The sequence below is a fragment of the Coturnix japonica genome, chromosome 2, assembly GCF_001577835.2.
Source record: "Coturnix japonica isolate 7356 chromosome 2, Coturnix japonica 2.1, whole genome shotgun sequence".
NCBI lineage: Eukaryota > Metazoa > Chordata > Aves > Galliformes > Phasianidae > Coturnix > Coturnix japonica.
In genome coordinates this window covers 130,188,756-130,213,841 of record NC_029517.1, presented here as the reverse complement: position 1 = coordinate 130,213,841, position 25,086 = coordinate 130,188,756, and the positions used below count along the sequence as shown (strand labels likewise).

The window sequence follows — 25,086 nt, the reverse complement described above, 5'->3', positions numbered from 1 at the left end:
CTAATGGAAGTAAATATTATTTATTTATTTATTTATTACTTATTAAAGAGTTATTGTGTCCACTCAGAGAAGAAGTCAATCCAATCTTACGGTGCCAAGACATCATTTAATATATTAAAATGTAGTACAACTCTGTATAATGTACACATGTTTTGGTGAGTCAGGAAGCCACAGTGTTTGATTTCATCTATATTTTGACAAGGAATGATTTGGAATCTGCCAAGACCTGAAGAGGAACAAAAATTGAAATAAAGGGTAAAACAAACATTATTCCAGTGTGTGGCTTTGGAGACTGTGAGCTGTAAAAAACAAAATAAGTTGAGACGTTTGGCTTCTCTGATAGAGAGGTGACGATTTGGGGTTTGTTGTTAATGGATTAGGAACTGCTGAGGATTTCACAGAACAAAAACATTATTGGTAGAAGAATGCACAAATCTGGAATTACCTCCATTCCAGCTTTTACTGTTCAGCTCTTTTTTATACTGAAAAAAACCAACGCACCCAAATCTCATGTAAGCACTTGGTACACATCTCTTCTGTGATGTTCTCTGGATTTTCTGATTCTCTGAATTCCCTAGTTGTCTGTAGTGGAAAGTGTAAAACTTATACTAATCCTTGTGATAGGCCGTATTGAACACACTGGTCTATCCATTTTCTTTAGGATCAAATGTTACTTAAAACGATTTTAGTCTTTAAAGTTCTTTTCTCTTCAGGGAGTGCCTGGAAACCCTGGACTACCAGGGAAGGAGGGAGAAAGAGGGGAAAAGGTGAGTTTCTTCTTTTATGAGTTTGTTCATTTTCCTTGGGGCATTTTAAGTAACTTAGGATGGAAACAGCCTGTATTGGCAAATGATTTCATAGGTTCATAGACTTCTAGGGCACATGGGCTCATTAGATTATCTCATCTGACCTATTTTATTAAACATGCTATAAGGATTTCACCCTGTTGCAGTCTTATAATTTACCTAATAAAACAACTGAGATACAACTGAATATGCCAAAGTCACTGCTACATACTTATGTATGATGATCTTCTTTTGTCCTCACCATTCGGTACACTGTGAGATGCATGTTTACCACAGTAAACCCAGAGCTGGAAAAAAAGCTTGCTTTTCTTGTTTAGGAAACAGAGATTTCTGCTTTTCTGGTAATCTACCGTAATATGATCTTTTAGTCCTTGTGAAAGAACTCAGACAGGAATGGTTTTTAATGTATAGTTGACAGCTTTATTGGATTTGCTTCTGCAGGGTGACCCAGGAAAAGAAGGAAAAGTGGGTTTACCTGGGCCAGCTGGTGTGCCAGGGCCTCCTGGACAGCCGGGTTTGCCTGGCAAAGGTAAAGATGGAGAACAGGTAAGTACTTCTGGCAAGCTCTGTGCTTGAGGAGCTCATTGTGAGCTTGATAAACACAGCTTCTGAGGGAATGGTGGACTTCGGTTAGAGATCTCATGGGTGTTATTGAGACACCTGAAGGTGCAAAAGCCTTTGTTGTGCAGGATGTTGCAGATCACAGTGCTGTATCCGAAAAGGCAGAGCGGGCTGAAGCTGTGTGCCATCGTGGCCATCCAAAACAGCCTCCACAACAAGGAACCACTGAATGATTGTTGTGAACATGTTTGATGAAAGTTCCCTAAAAGCATTTACTTCTAGCTAAATTAGCAGACTGTAATCTGCTTACAAGTTATCATTAAAAAATCCATGGTGTAGAGCAAGGAAGGAAGGGGGGTGCTGGGAACTCGTGCTATCTCACCAGTCTGGCTATGCAATGACTCTTCTCTGGTTTTGGCTATGTCACTTTAGGGGGAAAGAGGCCCACCAGGCTTGCCAGGACCTTTTGGACATAAGGTGAGTATGGGCTTTATTGTTTATTGCAGACTGCTTCCTTCCACTGCTAGAACTGAAGATAAAGTTATGGTGTAAATATGGTCTGCCATTCACTGGAAAATAGTGTTTGTGAAGCTTAAAAACCTTTTAGGATATTTCTTTCTTTACTATTCCAGTGCCTCTGTAGATACAAGTATTAAGATATGAACTAATGGTGTTCAGTTTCCACATTTAAAATTTCTTCCAGAATTATGCAAATTCAGTACAGACTAAATGCTAAATGCTGAATATTTTTTAGGGAAATTGTGACAGGGGACCTTTAATCCATTCAGCAATAGAGACATTTCATAGCTAAAGGATGAATGACACTTGAGACCACCTGTCAGCCTCTCAAAGAGCACATCTCCATAGCATTTATTTATTTTACCTCTCTCAAGAGGAAATCAAATGTTTTCCAGTGGGACTGGGTAGTTCTGGTTTGCCCTCCTATATTGCAGCTAAGGCAACTAGTTTATTGATTAAGTTAACAACATTAATGTCTTCCCCTGAAAATGAAGCTTATTCCTTTGCGAGTACATAGCAAGTACAGAAAGGAATAGAACAGCAAAAGCATTTGCTTCTACAAGCACCCAGATCTTGCTTGAGTTTTCAGTCATATATATCAGAAATTCTCCTCTTTGAAATGACTATGTCCTGATTTGGAGTGGAAGAAATATAGGGTATTGAAACAGTTTTTGTAAATGATAGGTAAGAATACAGTAATATGAGACTGGATCCATCTAGGTCCTATGTTTTTGAAATAACCAAACTGCTCTGAAATATTTTCTTTTGTTTTTGCTGCATTCTGTATAAATACATTATATTCTGTTGTATATATCTTTGACGGTTCAGAATGTAGACACAATAATAGACTGAAAGTAATATAAAAATCAGAAAGAAAAAAAAAATCCTGAAGGAAATCTAATGAAATACGTTGTTCAATATCAGCACAGGATGGTAGGAATCTTAATTGTGCATGGAAAAATACTATTGAAATCTTTGTACTGAAATTATGTTCTTGAACAAAGTAACAGATAAGGGATCTGAAGGAGTGCCTGAACTAATGAGAATACATTTTCTCTCACTGTCCTTGCAGTACCATTTCTTTGAAATAGAAGATTAGTTTATTTTTTGCTCATTTCATAATATGCAGGCTGTTTCCAGCAGCTCAAGTCTTCAGTTTAAGAAAAAGAAAGGAAATAAAGTAGGAGATATTGCAGAATGAACTTGGGCCAGGCAGAATCCATGGGTAACCATTTTTCTATCAAGCTTCTGTACAGTTGGAAATAGTGTAATAATAAATAACATAAATAAGGCTCATTCTTATATGTCTACTGCCATTGTGAGACTGACTCTCACAACTGCAGTATAATCCATAAAAAATCTTATTTGATATTTCTCTCTATAACAAGGAAAGAGAAAGGGCATTAAATTTAAGTACTGTAGCTGATTTTTTTTCTTAACCCTCTGCCTACAGTGACCATTAAGAAGCACCAAGTAGCTGTCTGTGCTCTGCGGATTTTAATGTTTAAAATTCAGTTTTCTGGAAGGGAGATCTCTCCATTTGTAGTATAGTCCCCTAGAGAGAGTGGTGGAATTGATTTTTAAAAATTGTTAATGCACTGCTGTGAACAAGCTTGTGTTGTTAAAGGAGAATATTAAGATGCATCCCAACTTCCTAATTCTGTCTTCTCTGTATAAATAATACACATTTATCAATGCTTTCAGGTTAGCTGTCTACCACAGAAATGCGGAGAAAGGAGAACATATTACTGTGCTTAGTGTTTGCCCAAGCCAGGGGAAGTGCCTCATAGTACCCTGCTGGCAATTGCAAATGCAAGTGTGAAAGTCCATGAAAGCAGATGCCCTATTCATCTAAAATCTGATGTTCTCAAATCAGTGCAGTGTATCAGCCATTGTAGCATATGGGACTGCTGTTGGAAATTGGATGCTGCATGCTAAAATAAGTTAAAATACTTGTGGAAGCTGTGCTCCATTTCAGTTACGCGATGTGGCACACGCTAACGTGGTGTCAGTGCTCACAAAGTTGAACCCCTCTGAAGGAAGGAGGCACTTCTCTTGGCATGGCATGACAGAAACTGTTTTGCCACAACCTGATCCCATTTCATACTGGGCAGGATCAGGTCAAGTTGTATCAGTGGTATGTTCTGTTGGAAAATCATATTGTATTTCAGCATGTTTTCTCCACAGCAGGGAAAGCCTTTAACTTCTCCCTTTATTTCAGGGTGAGAGGGGGGCTCCTGGCCTCCCTGGACAGCCAGGAGACAGAGGTGTGCCAGGAGTTGGACTGGCTGGACCACCTGTAAGTAGCAGGGGCTGTTTGCAACCTGTGATGAGACCAAAATTTAACCTTTTAACCCATCGCCATCTGGAGAATGGGCTCCCTGTGCTCACCTCTGCCAAGACCCTACAGCATTTTGCTGTTTGAAGTTGCACAATGCTAGCCCAGAAGCTGCCATTCATGGCTCAGATGCCCACATGTTTGCTGTGAGGGCTCTTGATGCATTTGGTTTTAGTTGAAAGACAAAGGCAGAAAAGTGCTATCAGAGTGATTGATGCAGCTGTCTGTTACTTGTGATTTTTCTGTAACATCTTGACACACTGGCTCTGGATGGGAGCCAAGGTCTGTGCTGAGCTACCAGAGTTGGTTTAACAGGGAGATGTAACCCTGCTGTCACCTCATTAGGAAGAATGACGTTGACACACATGCCCACATCAGTGTCACAGTACTCTGATAGGGAAATATAAAATCAGATTAGTTAAATCGCTGCCTTCCAAGAGAGCCACTGTCTTCATAATTTCCCTCAGAGATTAACTTACATCTGATCCAGCTCTGCCATCATCTCCTGCTGTTGTTGAAGTTCTGCCATTATTAGTGGGCATGAGATGTTTGTGGGATTTGTTCCAGAAAGTACGATATTGTTGGGATTTGATCAACCCAGTACTTCACATGCATGACTGCTCTTGAGATCAAAGGGATTTGAGAGTGCTCTGACTTTGTAGCCCTCCTGCTCCACTAAATGCACAAGTGAAATAAGTCTGGAAGGGATCAAACTTCATCCCTTGTTAAAATTGCTAAAGAACATCAGAGTCCTTGCAGCCTTTCATATCCCCTTAAACATGCCATGATACTGTACCAGCCAAAGCCAACATTTTCATGCTCTGATTATCTGCTTAGAAGTTATTCTTCACATACATGCATACATGCATGCAATGACTAAGAACGTGACTCTGTCCCTTGTAGCATCACTTGACACACACGGAGGGATTACTTTGTATTATGTTCATCAGTGTTTGACCACTGTCAGGATAAGTAGATGGTGCTGTACTACCGTGATACTCCCAATTGGTTTTTTAGTGCTGCTTTCTTCTTTTTCCTTTTTTTTTTTTTTTTTCCCCCTTCCTTTCTTCTTTCTCTTCTCCTTCTTTTTTTTTTTTTTTTTTTTTTTATTTGTTTTTTTTTCCCAGCCAGCCTTCATAGTTTTATCTTCACTGAAGGTTTATCATAACCTCAGCTTCAGCTCAAAGACTCAGAACTTGAAAAGTGCTATATAACATTTAATCCATCAGGCTTTCAAACATATTGAGTCCCACTAAAAAACAGAATATCCTCAGTGGAGATGCTTCAGTGCATATTATACACTGAATAAAGGTGTCAGCTTTTACCCTTTCTAGTAATGTGACAAAATTGAGTATATAACGTTTTCAGTTTCAGAGATAAGAGTTAGCATTTTGTTTTAATTGGAGTCCTCAACTTGTTTCCTCTAGTGCCCTTAATCTCTCTTGAGTTTTGCTCCTTGTGTGAAAGGTATAGATACATTAGGGTGGGTTTTGTTGTTGTTTGCTTTTACTTTGCTAAAGTATTGTATTACTATTTGCATAACACTGAGCCATAAAGTGGGCATTAGCAGTGTGTGATTTTTAAAAGCAGAAGTGACTACGTGGAGAAATGGGGTGAATTCACATGCTCATTTTCAAGTTCCCTAGTAGAAATATATGATGCACCAAGTCGAAGAGAGTTACTCCTGATCTGCCTTTACTTCTTCATATTGCTATGAGTTTAACACAGTGCATTTAATCCTGGCTTTAGCAGAGCATTCAGGCATCTTGCATGGAGAACTTTATTAGTGAATTAATATGCCTGAAATAGAAAGCACAGGGAGAGGAGCCATAGTGTGAACCAATTTATTCAAACGCAGCCCCAGAGATGTGAGGTCAAACCATGTCTGGGATGTGTTTGGAATGTCAGATTGATCCATCCCTGCTAGATATAGGTACTGCGTCAGTTCAGTAGTGTGCCTTTAGGAGTGGATATCTTCTGCTCCACTACGCACCTGTGTATGCAAGTCCTCTGGATTCCCTCCTTTAACCTCATTTAAAGAGCACACAAATCCCATGAGATGCTTTTTCTTCTCTTGTTTCAGAGGCGTTGAACATAGTGGCTTTCAGTACCTTGGAGATGTTCTTCTGTTCCAGTCCAAACGATGAATGGGTTCATACAGTAGCAGGGCTGAGCCCATATTGCCAGTGTTCATGTAGAGTGTACACTAATAGACATGCTGCCACAAAAGTCAATTTAGAGAGACTAATGCCTTGATTAACACCCACTTAGACCTGCACAACACTCACGTAATCATAAAAAAGCACAGGTTTACAGGAACTCAGCCCTGTTGTTGGCACTCACACTTCCTATTCAGCTAGTCTGACTTGAAGCTCACCAAGGCCTACAGGTTAAAATTAATCTGCTCACCCACTTGGAAGAGTGAAACAAATTGGATTTAATGATAAGATAGGGCAGAATGTGATGATGAAGTGGAGAGCTCAGTCTGACAATCAACATGTCAACAAATAGCTCTCCTCTTTAGTCCCTTTTTCTCTTTTTTTTTCTCACACTTTTTCTCCATGATCCATCTCTGTTTCTCCCTTTGATCTTCCCCCTGAACATCCCACTGTGAGCACTGCATATTTCTGTCTAGGCAGCCTGTCAGATTTGCTCCTTTCCCTTTCTTTTTTTTCTTATCTCCATTCTTCAGGGACCCACCTGTTCAACCAAATGGAATGTTAATTTTAAGCTCTGCTAATATTTTGATCACTCTGTCTTCTCTATTTGCAGGGCCCTGTTGGACCACCAGGAGACAAAGGATCATTGGTACAGTATGTCTTTCTCACTACACCCAGATTTTATGGGGAGGGGGCAAACAAATGAATTATGTTACTATCATCAATTTCATAAAATCATGATTAAGTTTTTGGTTCTGTATTTTTCCAAGAGATGGTAGAGTCATATGTTGTCTGGTTAGCCGGATGAGACTTCAGATATGCACTACCACTATGTGTTTGCTGTAGTGGGTTGTGAGAAAAAGAGCTATCCAGACTCTTGTTTTAGTAACTACTTTTCCTCACCCCTCAGAACAGTCCCACAGGGGGAAAGAAAAAGTATGCCATGGCACACGATTCAAGGCATGTTGTTATGCCTTATAATCAAAGCCTTAAACATACAGATATTTTTAAAGCATTTTTCTTGCTTAAGGCATACAGAAAACCCTGCATTTAAGTATTTACCAAACACACTTATTTCCTTCATGGTTTACAAGGATGCAGTCAATAGGTGTGGAGCAAATAGCTGTTTATTGTAGTTTCACTATATGCTGGCATGCATTTCCAGTGGTATAGTCCAATGTACTGGTTTGACATCCAGGAAATGAATCTTCTTTTCTCCTCCACAGTCTCATGATCAGTTGTATTTTCTCCCTGTTCATATACTTGCCTTCTTATAAAGAGACATTATTACCTTTCCATTTGAGCTATGTGAGGTTTGACTGGAGTGATGCACTTACAGTTACTGGAGGCACAGGAACAGCTGATGCTGTAGAAGTTCAATGTGGAATTATTTTTTATTTTAATCTCTTTTGAAAGTGTTTAATTGTTAGCATTGTGGGTCATTGGTAGTGGTGGGTTTTGTTTGTTTGTTTGTTTGTTTCACAAAGAATTATTGTGTTGAGTATTTTTTTTCTCGTCACCAAAGGATAGTCTGGCAAGTACTGCTCATGTTTCTGTTTTTGTTCTTTCCCTGCCAGGGTCCTCGTGGTGTACCTGGTATCCCTGGACCACAGGGGCCTCCTGGCCAGGATGTAAGTAAAACAAAAGTGTAAGTGCTGACAAAATTTGCTGATGCTTAGTTCTAATTTCCCTAAAAAACTGTGTCATACTCAGCCTTGGTTGTTGAGTGTTACTAGGATAGTGCAGTGGAGATGATTTGCCAAGTTTAAGCTCTTATATTTCAGAATTTCAGGGAAAAAGAAATTTAGGCCACAGAGTAACTTTTCAAGGAAAGCAATGGGCAAATTATGTGGCAGCATACACTGGGGAATGATCCTACAGTAGAAAAGGATGCTAGTTAAGCTCCCCAGGAAATTCTTAGAAGCCGCTAAGATAAATAGTCCATAATATTTCTATAAAAATAAGGCCACCCCCACTAAAAAGCTTTTTATGAGTTCATTTTGCTGCTGCTGCTGTGCTTGAGAGATGACACTTCAACCTCATTTCTGTGCATTTTCCTCACTCAACTCTCTGCAGCTGAGTCCTGAAACTAAGGGATAGAGGGAAGCATGGCAGACTGGCAGCTTGATAGCTGAGCCCTATCGCTGCCCTGTTTTGTTACAGTGTTGAATCAGAGAGGGAAGAGTTTTTTTCTCTACTACTAAGCCAGCTCTGTGACATGGAAACCTGCCTTGGAGGAAAATCAGCAAGGGGGCTGTGAAGATTTTGAGAGATGTAATCTTTCCATTTGAGCCTGTTGAAGGAATTCTGTGGGAAAGGGACAGTGGCCTTCTGTAACTCTCCTCCTTACCATGCTTTCTTATGCTGTCTTATCTGAAATGGGTACCAATTTTTATGAAGTACTTGCAAGCATGTTGTCCCTCATGCATCATTACTGACATACACCTATTATCATAAAGAGTGCACTTTTCTATTAAATAAATCTCCTTTCTTCCTGAAACATTTGGAAAAGAAGATCTTGGGGTTTTTTTTGTTCACCTGCTCCATCATAAGACAAATGATTGCGATAGTGGCATTCCTCAATAGCCTATTGTGGCAGAAATGGCCTATCACTTTGTGTCCCTGAGCAACCATTGCAAATATTTGAGTTTTTTAACTAAGAGGTTTTAAACTAGAAATACAGAGCTATATACAGAGAAATGCAGGAGATAAAACAGATGAGCTTATTGCAACTGCATATGAGGAGAGTGCAGAGCCAGCTTTTCTAAGTCTCTTTCTGGCTCTGCTCAGATCAGTGTTGACTGGTCAGCTCTTGGAGAGGCAGCACTGCAGACTTTCTCCTTTTCCCAACAGGAAATTACCCAAGCAAAACCATCACTTATGGTACTTAGAAAGCACATCTTCTATTACACAAACTGATTTAATTGCAGTCAGCATGCCTTTCAAGAGCTATGAATTCTGGCTGATCATCTATTAAGCAATTCTACCTGTGTTTCAGGATGTGTAAATGGTAACTATAGAGCCCATTCCAACATTTCTTGGTATAACAGCAGGGATACTTTGTTTGACAAGATCCTGCACTTTCCAGTTTCTTGATCTCCACTTTCATTTATGAATAGTACAAAGGATTTCTGGTTCTGCTTTTTGCACATTTCTGTATCAGTGTAGCTTTTGTGTGTTCTTTGAAGCTTGCCCAGTTTTGTATTCTCTTATGTTTATACAGCATGTCATCAGTTACTGATTTGAATTGCTGATAGGAGCTTGCCACATAATTCCCAAGCTATTCAGTGGCAAAAGCTTTACTGACTTGCCTCAATGTTGTCTTTTGCTGTGGCCCCTGCAAATGTATTTCATGTGGTTGTTTTTTTTTTGTTGTTGTTTTTTTTTAATTAATTAATTAATTTATTTATTTATTTTCCCCTCAAACCTGAGTGATTCTTCTGAATCTCATTGACATACAGTAGTCTATTCTCCTGCAATATCATATTTAGAGTTGTATTCTGGGAGATGAAAGAATAAATACTTCCTTGGTGGTAGCTTTGAGCAGAATTATCTCCCAGAGGAATACATTGGGTTTTTTTGCATGACTGCATCCTGGAAGGAATGGCTGTCACACCATTAGGCTGTGCTGCCGTTCAGTGAGACCTCACAGGCTGGAAAGTTCAGTGTGGAACTTCAAGAGAGAGTCCAGCTGAGGGCCAAAAAGATGAGGGACCTGGAGCATCTCCCTTATGAGGAAAGGCTAAGAGGCCTGGTACCACTCAGCCTGGAGAAGACCAAGGGGGGATGTTATCAGTGCTTATAAATATCTAATGGGTGGGAGTCAAGTGATCACTGATTGGAATACAGGAAGTTCCAACTGAACATGAGGGAAAACTTCACTTCTTTGAGGGTGACAGAGCTCTGGAACAGGCTGCCTGAATAGGTTGTGGAGTCTACTTCTCTGGAGATATTCAAAATCCACCCACACACTTTCCTGTGCAGCCTTCTGAAGGGAACCTGTTTTAATGGAGGGTTGAACTGGATGATTTCCAAAGGTTCCTTCCAACTTCTATGATTCCATGGTTCTGTGATCAAAAAATCTTTCCAGTGCCCTAAAGCATGTGCTATATGTTTAGCAATAGTACTGCCCTAGGTTACCTTAGAAACCTTGGCAGCTTGCTCAAATACCAAGTGTTCTCAGGACAATATCTTGCTTTATTAAAACTTAGGCTTTAAAAAATCCTTGCCCAAGTTTACAGTACACAGATGTGTAGGTTTGGCTTTGTTCTGTTACTCTTAGCATAAGGTTTGGTGTTTATTTGTATGAACTATTCTTCAGAGTTCACTATGCCCATAAATCCCTGCAGAGCCTCTTCTTCTGGACAAAGCAGTGAACAGCTGAATCTACTGTTTTGTTTTTCTCTGTCATCCTTTGTCTACCTATCTTATCCTCTCTAAATTTGTCTTTTCTTTTTTTTCTTTTCTTTTTTTTTTTTTTTATTTAACTAAAGTCCCAATTCTTAAAGCCTGAAAATGCAAACTTTATTCTTCTTTTTGTTTGTTTCTTTTGGCTTTTTATTCGTATGTTTGGGGTTGGGAACAGGAAAGCCAAGGAACAGATAGAACTGAGCTTGGCAAAGAACGCAATGAATAGCAAAAGATTCTGTGGGTTCACTGGTTAGAAGAGCATACTCCCAAGAAGAGTGTATCACCTCTGATAAATGAGAAGGGAGAAGTAGCTATAGTGAACACAGAGAAGGCTGAGATACTCAACATGTTCTTTGCCTTAGTCTTCACTGGCAATCAGGCTTCCCACATCTTTCATGTCCCTGAACCTCAAATTAGAGGTTGGGGGAGCAAAATCCATCCCAGTGTAAGCAAAGAGAGTCTGAGACCACCAGATGAGGTTGAATATATAGAAGACTAAGGGCCAGATAACATGCATCTCAGGGTCCTGAAGAAACTGGCTGAGGTAGTTGCCAAGTCACTCTCTCCATCATATCTGAAAAGTTATGTCTGTTGGGCAAAGTCTCCATTGTCTGGAAAAAGGGAAACATCACTCCCATTTTTAAGAAAGGTAGAAAGGAGTACCTGGCCAACTACAGGCTGGCAAGCCTCCTCTCTGTGCCAGGAAAGATCATAGAACTGATCCTCCTTAAAACTATTTTAAGACACACACAAGGTGAAGAGATGATCTGAGTGCCAGTGTGGCTTCACCTAGAGCAAATTATGCCCGTCCCCTCTGGTGGTCTGCTAGAATGGAGCAACAGCGACCGTCAACAGAGGAAGATTAACCAATGCCACTTACCTGGACTTCTGTAAGGCCTTTGACATGGTTCCATGCAACAGCTTTATCTATAAGTTGCAGAAATGTGGATCTGTTGGGTGTTCTATTTGATGGACAAGGAACTGGCTCCATAACCAGAGCCAGAGAGTTGCGTTCAATGGCTCTGTGTCCAGGCGGAGACTGGTGATGAGTGGTGTCCCTCAGGAGCCTGCACCGGGACTGTGGCTCTTTAATATCTTTATCAATAACCTGGACAGTGGAATTGAGTGCACCCTCAGGAATTTTGCGGATGACACTAAGCTGAGTAGTGCACTTGATACAACAGAAGGAAGGGACACCATCCAGAGGGACATGGACAGACTTGAAAACTGTGTGCATGTGAGCCTAATAAAGTTCAGTAAAGCAGAATGATTTTAAACTAAAAGAAGGTAGGTTTAGATTAGATTTCAGGAGATAATTATCTACTCAGAAGGTGGTAAGTTTCTGGAACAAACTGCCCAGAGAAGCTGTGATTGCCCTATCCCAGGGGGCTGGATGAAGCCCTGGGCAACCAGATCTGATAGCAGGGAGTTGGAAGTAGGTGAGCTTTACGGACCCCTCTAACTCAAGCCACTCTATGATATCATTCTATAATTTGTATTTCCTTCTAGTTGGACTACTTTTCTCCATAATAGGACTGTTACATGCCTAACTTCATTCCCTCAATGAAGTTACTTCAAATATTAATTTTACTTAATTTTGGAAAAAAGAAAAATCCAAGCACATTTTAAACTGGCAGCATTCCTGTATCAACTATTAAAAAAACATAGCCTTAAGTGACTTATCCAGAGAAAATTGGCCAAATCTGTGTCATGGTCTGAAAGCTGCAGAAAATGATTCTCTGCTTTTCTATGGGAGCATCCATTCTCCTCTGCCTGTCTTCTGAGAGGGAAAAAAGTTTCCTTTCAGCATACCTTAAATTAAAATGCTATCTGAATGACAAAGTCTCTTGTCCTGCGGGTAGCACTGAGGGCACCCATTTAATTTGGTCTTTCTGTATTTTGATTATGATAATTTTAATTAACATGAGCATTAATCATTTTTAAATGTGCTAATTATTACTGATAACTACATTCCAATTTTACTGGGAAGTTAATCTTCCTATCTATTTATTTTTGTAATTGCAAAAACTTAGTGTATGCATACATTACTGCAACTGGAACTGAAAAACAGACTTTTCTTTCCCGGGGTTGATTTTCCCATGCAGTTAGAAGGCCATTTCCAAGGAGCTTTTGTCAGTGCTTTAGAATTCATGCACCCCGAATCAAAGGGTACTAATTAAGTTTCCTTTTTTTCTTGTTATACCTGGAAATTAGAACCCATCTGTGCTAGTGATTTTATGTCTAGTTTTCTATTTTGTAGCAGCATTTCCCAACTATATGCTTCTGATTTTACTGTTGCACGTGGCTGGCTTCCTTATAAATTTTCTTTGTCTTACTTTTTAACCTGTCATTTACACAACTTCCATCTATTCCTGCTCTGGGTCCATTTGTGTGTGTCAGCTTTTGCGGGCCAATCAAGTACTTCGGACCCTGTGCGTGTGCATCACACCTCCCTGCTGCTGCCTGCTTTGTCCTCCCTGATATCCAGTGGCACTATTAATTGATATTCTAATATCAAATATCAATTGCAGTTATATTCTGTATTTTCTGTTATTTTCAGTCAGCTTAGAGCACTTCACAGCTTGTAGCTGGTTATCTTTTCTAACTCCAGATTTCTATAGCTCAGCAGTGTTTTCTTTGTTTTTGACTCAGCTCATTGCATATTCTGCAATAATGCAACATACTGAAGTGCCATTGTCCTGTATTTCAACTCAGATAGTCATTCATCAAAGGAGCCTCTCTCTTTGCAGTCTTGTACTTCAGCTTTTTGGCTTTTCCTGGGGATGCTGTTGTTTTCAAGTTCACCAATCATAACATTTCTCATCCTGATTTATTTACATCCTTTTAAAAGACATCACCAGCTCCACATCATACATCTTTCTAAAAAAGATAAGCCTATCATCTCTTTATCTCAAAGCAATCTAATGCAATGTAGATATCATAGCCATGTTTAAGAGAATTTCAGTTCTAGTTACTTTCTGATCAAGGATGATTATCATGGCTCAAGTCTTCGCTTTCTGTCTAACTCCTGAACATGACCAGTATGTGAATGTAAGATCAGTATAATAGATTTGTAGGGAATCCTCTTCCCACTTTGAGATGTGGTTTGAGAGGATGCCAAAAACAGGAGCTGAAGACTAGCAACAGAAGGAACTTCAGGAAGATCACAATCTTCTAATAACCACGTAGTTGCTCTTTAGAAACAGCAATCTAAAAATGGTTGAAATTTTGTCTTGTATTTATTCATTTCCCCATAAGGACATTTGTGGGTAATTTTGAACTCACAGAATCACAGAATTATCAAGGTTGGAAAAGACCTAGAAGATCATCTAGTTGCCAACCTTACCAATCACTTCCCGCTAAATCATATTCCTCAACACAACATCCAAATGTTTCTTGAACACTCCCCATGGTCGGTGACTCCACCACCTCCCTGGGCAGTGCATTCCAATGCCTGACTACCCTTTCCCGAGAAGTAATATTTCCTAATGTCCAGCCTGAATCTCCCCAATTTTGAACTGAATATCTCCTTCACACCTTACCTTCTCTTGAATCTCACCTGTGGAAAATTTCATTTCCTCTAAAGAAAAGCTTTCCATCCAAGGAATTCAGCACCACTTCAGTTCCATTTATGTCACTTCATATTTAACATTCATCTCTTAGGAAGCCAAGGTAACTGAGGGTTGTCATTCAAATCAGATGTGTTTAATATGGACATAGGAAAAGAGCTATTTCTCTTTTTTTTTTTTTTCTCTTTCCTCTGAATGATATAAAGATGAAATTCTGTTTTGTCCTATAGCTGTAACTGCAGTATAGTAGGTATTCACAACTGCCTCTGTGCACACCCCATGCACATAGATCATGAGTTCCCCAGTCAGCCCCGTCTCCCCGTCTAGTTGGTTTCATTGTAAGTACAATGGACTTACTGGAAATGATGGACCAACTTGAATTCAGGGGATTTACAGAATTCGTAACCCCCTTCCTAAAGAAGCCTTTGACTGATTCTTAAAGCTGCTTTCTGTGTTCTAATTTGTGTAGCCTCAGGTGTTCCCCAGGTGTGCTGGTCCTAGGCCAATTTACAGGCATTAATTATTTATGTTGATTAACATCCTGGCTGGGGAATCTGGCACTGTCACAGAGACCTCCTCAGGTGGGTCCTACTGCAGAAGCAACCAAACTGAGCATGGATAAGATACTTTTTAGTAGTAAGTAGAAACTGTCCTGCACACACAAATGTGGTTGTGTAGATCAGTCTTCTGTATGCAGTTTAAGATGATCAGTAGCAATGGATCACACATATGCAGGAGTAATTACAAAGGATGACAGCTTGATAGAGAAGTTAGGAAATGGTTTTGGAAATCTCATTCAGTCCAGCTAAAAGTGCCGCTGAAGATTTCTCTCACTGAGCAATGACCAACTGTTCTGTCCAAGAGTCTCTGTTCCCCATGTAAGCATCACTTTATGCAAAGATTCAGAACAATATGGTTTGTTTTTTAACAAATTATATGACTTGCTAATAACAGGCAAAAGATGCCCATTAGAGTTCCCTTTTCCCAACCTTAAATTTCAAGAGTCTCTGTTCCCCATGTAAGCATTACTTTATGCAAAGATTCAGAACAATATGGTTTGTTTTTTAACAAATTAATGACTTGCTAATAACAGGCAAGAGATGCCCATTAGAGTTCCCTTTTCCCAACCTTAAATTCCAAGAATGCTGCCCATTTCCTTATTTTCATTTCATGAAAACTGACAGAAATACTTTCTTCACATCAAAAAAAAAAAAAAAGAAAGAAAAAAAAAGAAAAAAAAGGATAAAAACTTTACTTAAGTTGCAGGTGCAAAGATTTGCAACACTAATGCAAAGAGTGGCCATGATTTTTCATTTTACACCTGTCTTCAGGAATTTAAGGCTTCATCCTTCACACTATTGCAGTCACAGTGTTTCCCAGGACAGGAGACATGCCAGAACAATTCAGTTGTGTGACTCAGATGAATTTCACCGGGTCATAATGTAGATAAGAGAGATTTAGGAAGGAATGAGAAGAAATGATTAAGAAACAGCAAAACAAAAAACAAACAAACAAAAAAAAAACAACAAAAAAACCCAAAAAAACCAGAGAAGGACAACTACATTTGTACATGGAGGAGTTGACTGTGTGCCACATGCAAAGAGCAGCAGTTCTCAGCTGAAACATTTGTTAGTCCAAAGCTATTAGCAGAATGTGGGAGCAAACAGAGAGTTAGCATATCATAATCTAATAGAATTTTCCTTTTCTTAATTTATAGGGTCTACCTGGAAATCCAGGGGAAAGAGGACCTCCTGGAAAACCAGTATGTAACTTTCTTCCATGCTGCATCCCATGAAAGTTTTTGTCCTGTTGTTCTGCTCTCTTCTGTCTATTTCCTTTTTTTCAAGTACAAGTTGTCTTGAATATGGTTCTGTTTTTTCTCTGCTGCTCTTCCCAAGAAAAACCAAACCAAAACAAAAAAAGACACAACAACAACAATAACAACAAAAGCTGGAACTGTTAAAGGATTATAATAAAAATACCTGTGATGGGTTTGGAAAAGCATGAAAATAAATGAATGTTCTGCATGCAAAAAGAAAGCCAAAATTGTCAAGGAAATTTCTTCAAAATACCATAGTGTGCAATGAGCAATAACATGATCAAGAATACAAAGAGGTCTCAGATATGATGTTAATTGATTATTTATGGGAACGGGTATTTTTTCATCTCAAAAAGGAACTTATACCAGGCCACAGAATACACAGAGATCTTAGATGTGGTGTTCATATGTAAGGGAACTGGTATGTTTTTAGCCCTAAGAGAAACTGGTACCAGTCCACAGATACACTCAGGAAGATTTCTTACATTTATACCTGTTAAAATAACCTGAATTTTTCACTCCACAGGGTACCTCACCCCTGCTATCTCCGGAAGACATAAATCTCTTAGTGAAGGTAATCAGCTTTTGAGGATGGTGGGAGTTGATCTGTATGTTTGATTCTGACCTAACTAACAATGGGAAAGTGTCAGAGATAGAAGTGCAAAAGATGCCTTAAGCTGCTCCAACAGAGCTTGAAAATTGTAAGTCTCCTGCTGGCGTGGCTGTTGGGACACACAAGGATGTGCTGGAGATCAAAACCCAGTGCTCTCCAGCAGCCCACACTAGTGACATGGCCTACAAAGATCTTTGTAATGTGGTTTAAGTTATAAAAAGTCCAAGACTTTTTCATCTCTTTGAGAGGCTTTCATTTCCAAGCAGAAATAACTATTGTGAAGTAAAGCAGAAAATGGAAACCACTTTAATCAAATGGATGATCTTTCACATACACCTGCAACAGTGACTACACTTTGCACTCTGGGCACAAATTCAGATTGCATAATGTCTCTAAAAGGATGCAGGTAATTAACCCCACTTGCACCTGTGTTTCAAACATGGTGATCTGTCTGTCTGCTTTTACTTTCCGTGTAGACAGTTATCTGGAAAATGAGTCTGTATTTGAGAGGTGCTGATTGCAAAATCTTTAAAGATTTACATGGCCTGAGCTGGGAGATTTTTAAGCAGGTTTGACACATGGCAAGAAATCCTTCCTTGTTGATTAAAAGAAACTGAAAAATTACTTTTTTTACTAACCACATTAATAAAATGACCCTTTTAAGATTGCTGCTTTGAAATGACTTCACTGAAGAGATGTTTTCCTTAGGCAAGGAGAGTTCCAGAGAGTATTGCGTTGTTCAGTAATTCTGATCAAGTAGTAGACTGTTTCTTGGGTATGGAATGTCATTTTGATGTTCCTTCCTTCTTCTTCTTTTTATTATTTATTTATTTAGTTAGTTTATTTAAACTTTAATTATGTTTCAGTTGCACACACACACAGCATATTCGTTATGTTTGGTACTTTTTCACTCCAGCCCTGGCTCAGCTTTACATACAGCATTTCCTTCAGACCCTAGATTGGATTAAGGCTCTGTTGTTCTGGGTATGTCTCAAGTTCTTCCACTTTCAGTAGGAAAGTATTAATGAAGGTACTGAGGTTCAGAAAGACACTTTACCCTGCAATTTCACAATGGATGATTGTTGGCTGAGCTGGGAATTGTACCAGCCTGACCGGATGTCCCATCTTTTGGGCTCTGTTGTCTCTCATAGCCAGGACTCTCTTTTACTAATGGAAGTCTGTCTTTGAAATGAAAATGTCATACGTTGAGGACAGCGGAATTGGAAAGAGTGCTGGGATGATGCTTCAAATAATTTTTGAGTGAGGGAGGCTTTAATTCTCATGACTGAGTTTGGTCAAGACATTTCAATGTTCACCTGGTCTTCACAAACTCCAGCAGATGAATTCTCCTTAACCAGGCTAGCTGCAGAATAGTTTCTTTTGCAGAACACCCTTTCTGGTGCTGTGCTGAAACAATGGAGTTTTCCATAGCAGTATGCCCTCTTATCAGTAATTCAGGTCTTCTTGACTGATATAGACAGAGTTTTCTTCAAGTAGTCTTGAAGATTACAAATCTTTCCTTGATAGTGCTGCTTTGTGGCTATCTGATCTTGTGTCCTTAGCTACTTGATCATTAAGATCAATTAAGAGTAGTCCAAATAACCCCAAGGGATCCTGTGCAAGCTCAGCAGCTGGCCCTCTCTCTCCTTCACACTAACCTCACTTCATTGTATATCAAAATAACCCAGGTCCTCCTTGGTGTGGTCAAAGTGCAGTGGGCTACACGTTCTGCTAGCTCCCCACTGTTGCATTCATATCCAGCATCAGCAGGTTCTACTAGATACCTTCAGTCTGTTGCTAATTTACTTCTTAATGTTTTCTCCTAGGATGTGTGCACTGAATGCCCACCTGGCCCACCAGGACTGCCAGGCATCCCAGGTTTCAAAGGTGACAAAGGTCTCCGAGGACCCCCAGGCAGAGATGGCCAGGATGGGAAGATGGTAAGAGATCTGGGGAAGTGGTCATCCCTTGGACTTACATTAACTATATCCCTTGGATTTCCTTTAACCATTTTTTTTTTCTTACAATATTTTTACATGGTTGATTTTTATTTTTTTTTTTCAGTTACAATGTACTGGCTCTTTTATAGCTGCCTTTGGAATCAATGGAGTAGATTTCAGCTGCTTCAGTGAGCCATAAGGTCTCTTTTGAGCCTTCTTTTCTCAAGACTAAACAATCCCAGTTCCTCATAAGGCTTGTGCTTCAGACCCTTTGCAAGCTTCACTGCTTTTCACTGGACACTCTCCAGAGCCTTACTGTCTTCCTTGTAGTGAGCGGCCAAAAACAGAACACAGTACTCAAGGTGTGGCTTCACCAGAGCTGAGTATGGTGACCAGCTTTCCTGGAGCCCTTTTCCTTTCAGAACAGATTCCCAATGGACCCTTCCTACCAGTGCCCTGAGTAGTTCAAAGTCTGCCCTCCAGCAGCCCAAGATAGCAGTTATGCTGATACCCCTTCTGACTTCACAAAGAATAGAGAACTCTAGCATTTCGTGGTTGCTCTGCCCAAGACAGCTCTTGACCTCCACATTTCTCAGTAGTTCTCTGTTTACAAACAGCAGGTCTCATGGGGCACCTCCCCTGGTAGGCTCTCTTACCAGCTGCATCAGGAAGTTATCTTCCACACATTCTAGAAACCTCCTAGACTGCTTTTTCTGTTCTGTATTATATTTCCAGCATATACTAGAGAAGATAAGGTCCCCCATAAGAGCAAGGGTTGGTGATCACACAACTTCTGCCAGCTTCTCGTAGAATACCTCATCTGTCTCTTCATCTTGGTTAGGCAGTCGATAACAGACCCTCCACCAGGATGTCAGCTTTGTTGAACTTCCTCCTAATCCTTAACCATGTAGACTCAAGCTTATCATTCTTAGCCACAAGCTCAGCAAATCAAAACAGTCTCTAACAGGAAGCCATGCCACCACCCTTTCTTTCTTGCCTTTTAATTCTGAAGAGCTTATAGCCATCCATTGCAACATCCCAGTTGTGGAACCAATACCACCATGTTTCTGTGATGACAACTAAGTCATAGTTTGCCTGCCATGCAATGGCTGACAGCTCCTCCTGATTGTTGAGGTGTGCATTGCTGTAGATGCACTTCCACTGAGACAATCCTGTCATTATTCCCCTAGACTCATCTTTAGTGAGCCTTATTTTATTTCCTTCCCCTTTCACACCAAGTTTAAAACTTCCAGCCGCTGGGCTAGGATGTGTTTCCCCCTTTAAGACTGGTAAGACCCATCTCCAGCCATCAGGACAGGCACTTACTTGGTAAGCCACTTGATGGTCAAAAAAACCCCACAAAACTCCTGCGATTGCACGAGCTTATCAGCCACGTATTTATCAGATGGGTTTTTTCCTGGTCCTTTCAATAGCTCTTGCTGCCACTAAAGGAATAAAGGAAAACATGACCTGTCCACCTGTTCTTGTCCATCACCCACTCTGTAGGAGAAACCAAATAACCCAGAAACTGTTTTTCAGTCATGTTCACTGTTCAGAAGGAGAAATAGCAGTGGTGTGTGAAAAGGAAGTAGAGAACTGTGACTGAGGAGTGAGTAGAGTACGCTGCTGATTGAGCTTTGATCATTATGTGGATTTTTTGCTGGCTACAAGGATGCCTAAATAAATTGAAATAAAGGATGGAGGTTAAGGGGTTTTAATAAATGACATGTGCTGAAATTAATCCCTTAACCTTTTCAATTATCTGTCAGGACAGAGTGAGAATAAAAGTGATGGCTCTCTACCATCCAGAGATCCTGTGTTATTTTACAGCCCTAGAAAAGCTCATCTAATGTTCTTGGTTTCAGTTTTCCTCCATCAATCATGCTAGTATATCTCTACAGTTCTACTAAGTGGAAATAAGTGAGTGAAAAAATGTGTGGTGTAACTGAGAATGTGACCCATCTGTCCATAGTGAGCTTTGATGCATCCTGTTTGAACTGCAAGGAGCAATTCAGAAGAAGAAAATCAAAACTTTACAGGCCACTTCTGTAAAAAGCCACATGGAGAATGTTATTATTCTAATTAATCAAGATTTTGACCATACTGTACTACGTGGGTTTTGGCTTGATGGGCTCCAGAGTTTTCAGGTGGGAAGCTTTGTTGTAATTAATCCCTGTGGGGCATTCTGATTGTGGCTTCCCGTTGAGGTCATGTGTTTCTATCAGTGGGCAAGGCTGATATGTATAACCACAAAGATTTCCTAAGGCTAGTTTGGTTGGAAAAGAGCCAACTACAATGTTAGGCATTGTTGTGAGTTAATCAAGAGGCATACATTATGTGCTGATGAATCTTTCAATATCATATACAAAAAGATCTGTGTAGTATACTAGGTGCTGGAGAACAGATCAGTCTGCAGTGCTGAGCATAAAGGTGGCCTGACCATCTTAGCTCTAGCACCGGGGATGATAGACTCTGCATTCTTGATCTGTAAGAAACCAGTATTTACTTCTACTTCTGCATTGCAGGGAAATGCTGGTCCCAGAGGTCCTGCAGGCCCACCTGGGCTGGATGGCCAAAAGGTTGGTTGATCTTCAGTGTTCTAAGCAGAAATTATCTGTGATTAGTTAGAGCACTGGTAACACAGGCTTTTGGTAGGACCCACATCTATATTAAGGGGTAGAATCCACCTGCTCTGGCAATTCAGTGGAGTACCACAGGTGCACAGAACTGTACAACTCTCTACATGAACACGGTTCCATTTAAATACAGCCTTCTACCATCCCTCTGTTCACAAAAACATACAGAAAGGAAACAAAACAAAAAGTAAAGGGTTTAATTCTTGATAAAGAATTTCATTTTCACTGATCTTCTGATGAGAGAGATGGAAATCAGAATCAACTGTCAATCCAAATCAGGTGAGGAAGCAATTAAGGCTTCAGCAATAACCCTCTTCTCTCCTTGATTCTCTCCTTTCTATATCCCTCATGTTGGAATCCATTTAAGTTAAACTGTGGCCTTCAAATACACTATCTGCAATATTTGCAGATCCACAGATCCCAAATGCTCCCTGAAATATGCTGTAAAAAGAACAACCTGGTTCCGATGTATCTTTCTGCCTCATAATTCAGGGATGTAGGCCAATATCAAACACAATGTCTGAAGGATTCCAATAATATCACATTTTGAGCATTTCTCACAAATAGCTCTGTCAGCATTCTGTTCACAGTGCCAGTGCCTGGTCAGTCAAAACCTTTAAAACTACCTAATGTGAAATAAATAAAAACAAATCAGTAGAGGGAGAGAGAAGAAATGAAGGCCGCAGTTCCCTCCATACTTTCCTGAATATTGACCTACTGTCTAAAACAACTTCTTTTTTAACATCTTTGTATCTGCATTTATTAGTGTAGGACAAACTAATACTGATTCATAAATTATTTTTATATCTTGCAAATTAAAGTGTGCTGAAGGTGAGCAGTAGAGTCTCAAAAGCAAACATTAAGGCCCATCAAAATGAGAGTACCTTCGAAGATTAAATTTTCAGTGTAATAAATATCCCATAAAGACAATAGCCAGTGGAAAACCTAAGTAGTCTGATACTCTTGTATGCTGCTTTCTTTAGTACTATGAAAAAGTGGAGGTCTGGGTAGAAAGACTGAATAGAATGGTTTGTGTTGGAAGAGGACCTTAAAGATTATCTATTTCCAACACCCTAGTGTGACAAGGACACCTTCCACTGTGTTAGGTTGCCCAGGACCCCATCCAACCTGACCTTGGACACCTCCAGGGATGGGGTAATCACAGCTTCTCTGGACAGCCTCTTCAAGAACCTCACCATCCTCATAGTGAACAATTTCTTCCTTATAGTAATCTAGATCTGATCCTTTTTAGTTTAAAGACACTGTTCTTTCTCTTATCGGTATACAGTATACTCCTTGATAAGGAATCACTTTCCAACTTTATTGTAGGCCCCCTTCAGCTGCTAGAAAGATGCTATAAGGTCTTTTTGTAGCCTTCTCCAGGCTCCCAACTCTCACTGCAGAGGCTCCTCACTACAGCTTCTCAGCCTGTTTAGTTGAAACCTGCCCAAGGAGGTTGTGGATGCCCGATCCCTGAAGGCATTCAAGACCAGGCTGGATATGGCTCTGGGCAGCCTGGTCTGGTGATTGGTGACCCTGCACTTAGCAGGGGGGTTGAAACTGGATGATCATTGTGACCCTTTCCAACCCAGGCCATTCTATCATGCTATGATGATGATTCTATGAAATAACAAGACTTAAACTGTACACGTGCATAATATAAAATCAAATGATTGATGAATAATCTGACTTGCATTCAGTAAACTGGCAAATTCACGGCATTTGTAACTGCTAAGAGCAAATATTGTAAAGCTTTTCAGAAGAGACAAAGGCTGTCACTGTGATGAGGCTCCTCATGGTGAAAAATCTGGAGAGCTCTGCACTTTTAAAAATTGCAGTATGTAGTCTCTACTAGCACCATGCAGATTTGTACAGCTCTCCCTTTACTGTCTTGCTCCTAGCTCTTATGGAAAGAACCAGAGAATCATTTCAATGGCTTGCCATTCATTAGTGTCCCCTGTGTTGTTTAGGTCATAATTTGTATAGCCTGCATCTCAGTATTGTTGCTTTGTGAGATTCATGTTGCATGTAAGCAACTGCAAACACTGATAATGCAGACATCTAATTTTGAGTTAGTTGATTTTGCTCTGTTGTCAGAGATGCAGAGAGATTGGAGGGTACATTCTGGGCATTAATTTTCTGGCCTCACCATAGAAATGCTGTTTTTGACACTGTTGGCCCTGAAGGGAAAAGAGATTAGTACCTGATGCTGTAGATGCCTTTAGTGGGCTGAATGATTCCTTACCAAAATCCCATTTATTTCATTGCCTAACAGCCTTTTTATTTTTAAGGCTGTTTATGTCCTCTTTGTGCCCCTAAGCCAAAAAAATTATATATATACACTTGTTAAAATATATTAAAAAATTGTATTTTTATATATATATATATATATATATATGTAAGAAGCCGTCCTGGATCTGTTCAAAGACCATCTTCCCATATATTGCTACCTCCAGTATTGATAGGGAAAATAAGAATTTAAGAGGAGCAGAATCAGTGTTCAGTTCTTATTTCTGTACTTTATGCTCAGATGACCAAGTGCCTTATGAAATAAGTCAAAAAGCTAATAAAATACTGAATGTAAGTGACTCTCAGTGACTTTTCTCATTATCAAGGGTGCGAAAGGAGACCGTGGTATAACTGGGGATGCAGGAGAAAAAGGCGAACAGGTAAAAATTAACTATGCTTTCCAGTACTGCTTTCTCTGTGATTCCTTCTTCAATAGTTGCTCTAATGCTGAAAAATCCAAGTGCTTGAAAGAAGACAAGAAAGATGGGAGCTGTTCATCACTGCTAAACCTCAAATGGACTTTACTAAAGAGTGGGGCCATAGAAGACCTCAGGATTCCCACCAGATCTCCAACAGAAATCTTTCCTGTGTTGTGTTGCTGGATTCCAAGATGATTTTTTCCTCACCTCTGCATTGAATACATTCAGTTCTCTGCAGTGCCCAACTTCATTTCACTTCCCCAGCTGACATCTACATGAGGACCAGGAGATTAAATACTTCTAAGCCGAAAAGGCCAGTTTTGCTATTTATCTGAGAAGGTGATGGACTCGTATGGGATGTACCACAGGAAAGAAAATAATCTAAATCGTAGAAAATGTTCACGCTTACTTACTTTTTGTCAAGGGCTGAGTCAGTAGTTTAAGATACAAATTCAGTCTTCAAAGAAAACTGTACGATATTTTAAACAACATTGATTTCCAGCCTAGTCTTGTCCCAGAATATTTGTTCTCCACTCCTATTAACATACCGTGAAATACATATTACAGAACGTACACCCTAAATCATTACTAAAGTGCATACTTTGAAAACCAGCACTTGGATTTATAAAGCTGCAGCCCATTATTTCCTTATAACCAGCACTCCGTGTATTGTCTCATTTTGATGTTACCTCACAGTACCCAATGATCAATTAACCTACATACAAATAGGAATATGAATAATGTATGAAGTCTCTCATTTTGTTTTGCAGGGACACCCTGGAATGCCTGGCTTTGCAGGGGCTCCTGGAAACCCTGGCCCACCTGTAAGCTCCTCTGTTGCAAATCATATGGTCTTATATTCTCTTTACTAGTAACAGTAGCCACAGAAAGGGCCATTCTCACCTGCCTGCACATTGCATTTTCCTTTTCCAGTGGGTTCGTAATGGTCCCTTGAGTGTCATAGATTTCTCTGCTCGTGATAATTGCTATTTAATACATCAGCCGCTT

At 39.9% G+C, this 25,086-nt stretch overlaps 1 protein-coding gene across 3 annotated transcripts in view; it reads left to right on the top strand.

Moving 5' to 3' along the window:
* Positions 1-25,086, top strand: part of COL22A1 (collagen type XXII alpha 1 chain) — a 216,651-nt gene that overhangs the window by 168,564 nt on the left and 23,001 nt on the right. For all 3 annotated transcript variants that reach the window (XR_001553652.2, XM_015856410.2, XM_032442913.1), the window contains exons 38-49: positions 714-767; positions 1,248-1,352; positions 1,800-1,844; positions 4,108-4,185; positions 6,997-7,032; positions 7,961-8,014; positions 16,080-16,124; positions 16,708-16,755; positions 18,621-18,734; positions 21,260-21,313; positions 23,986-24,039; positions 24,849-24,902. Coding sequence is in view for 2 of the 3 variants with exons in the window: in XM_015856410.2 (XP_015711896.1) it covers positions 714-767; positions 1,248-1,352; positions 1,800-1,844; positions 4,108-4,185; positions 6,997-7,032; positions 7,961-8,014; positions 16,080-16,124; positions 16,708-16,755; positions 18,621-18,734; positions 21,260-21,313; positions 23,986-24,039; positions 24,849-24,902 (741 nt within the window). In the remaining variant the exon portion in view is untranslated. The remainder of the gene's footprint in view (positions 1-713; positions 768-1,247; positions 1,353-1,799; positions 1,845-4,107; positions 4,186-6,996; positions 7,033-7,960; positions 8,015-16,079; positions 16,125-16,707; positions 16,756-18,620; positions 18,735-21,259; positions 21,314-23,985; positions 24,040-24,848; positions 24,903-25,086) is intronic.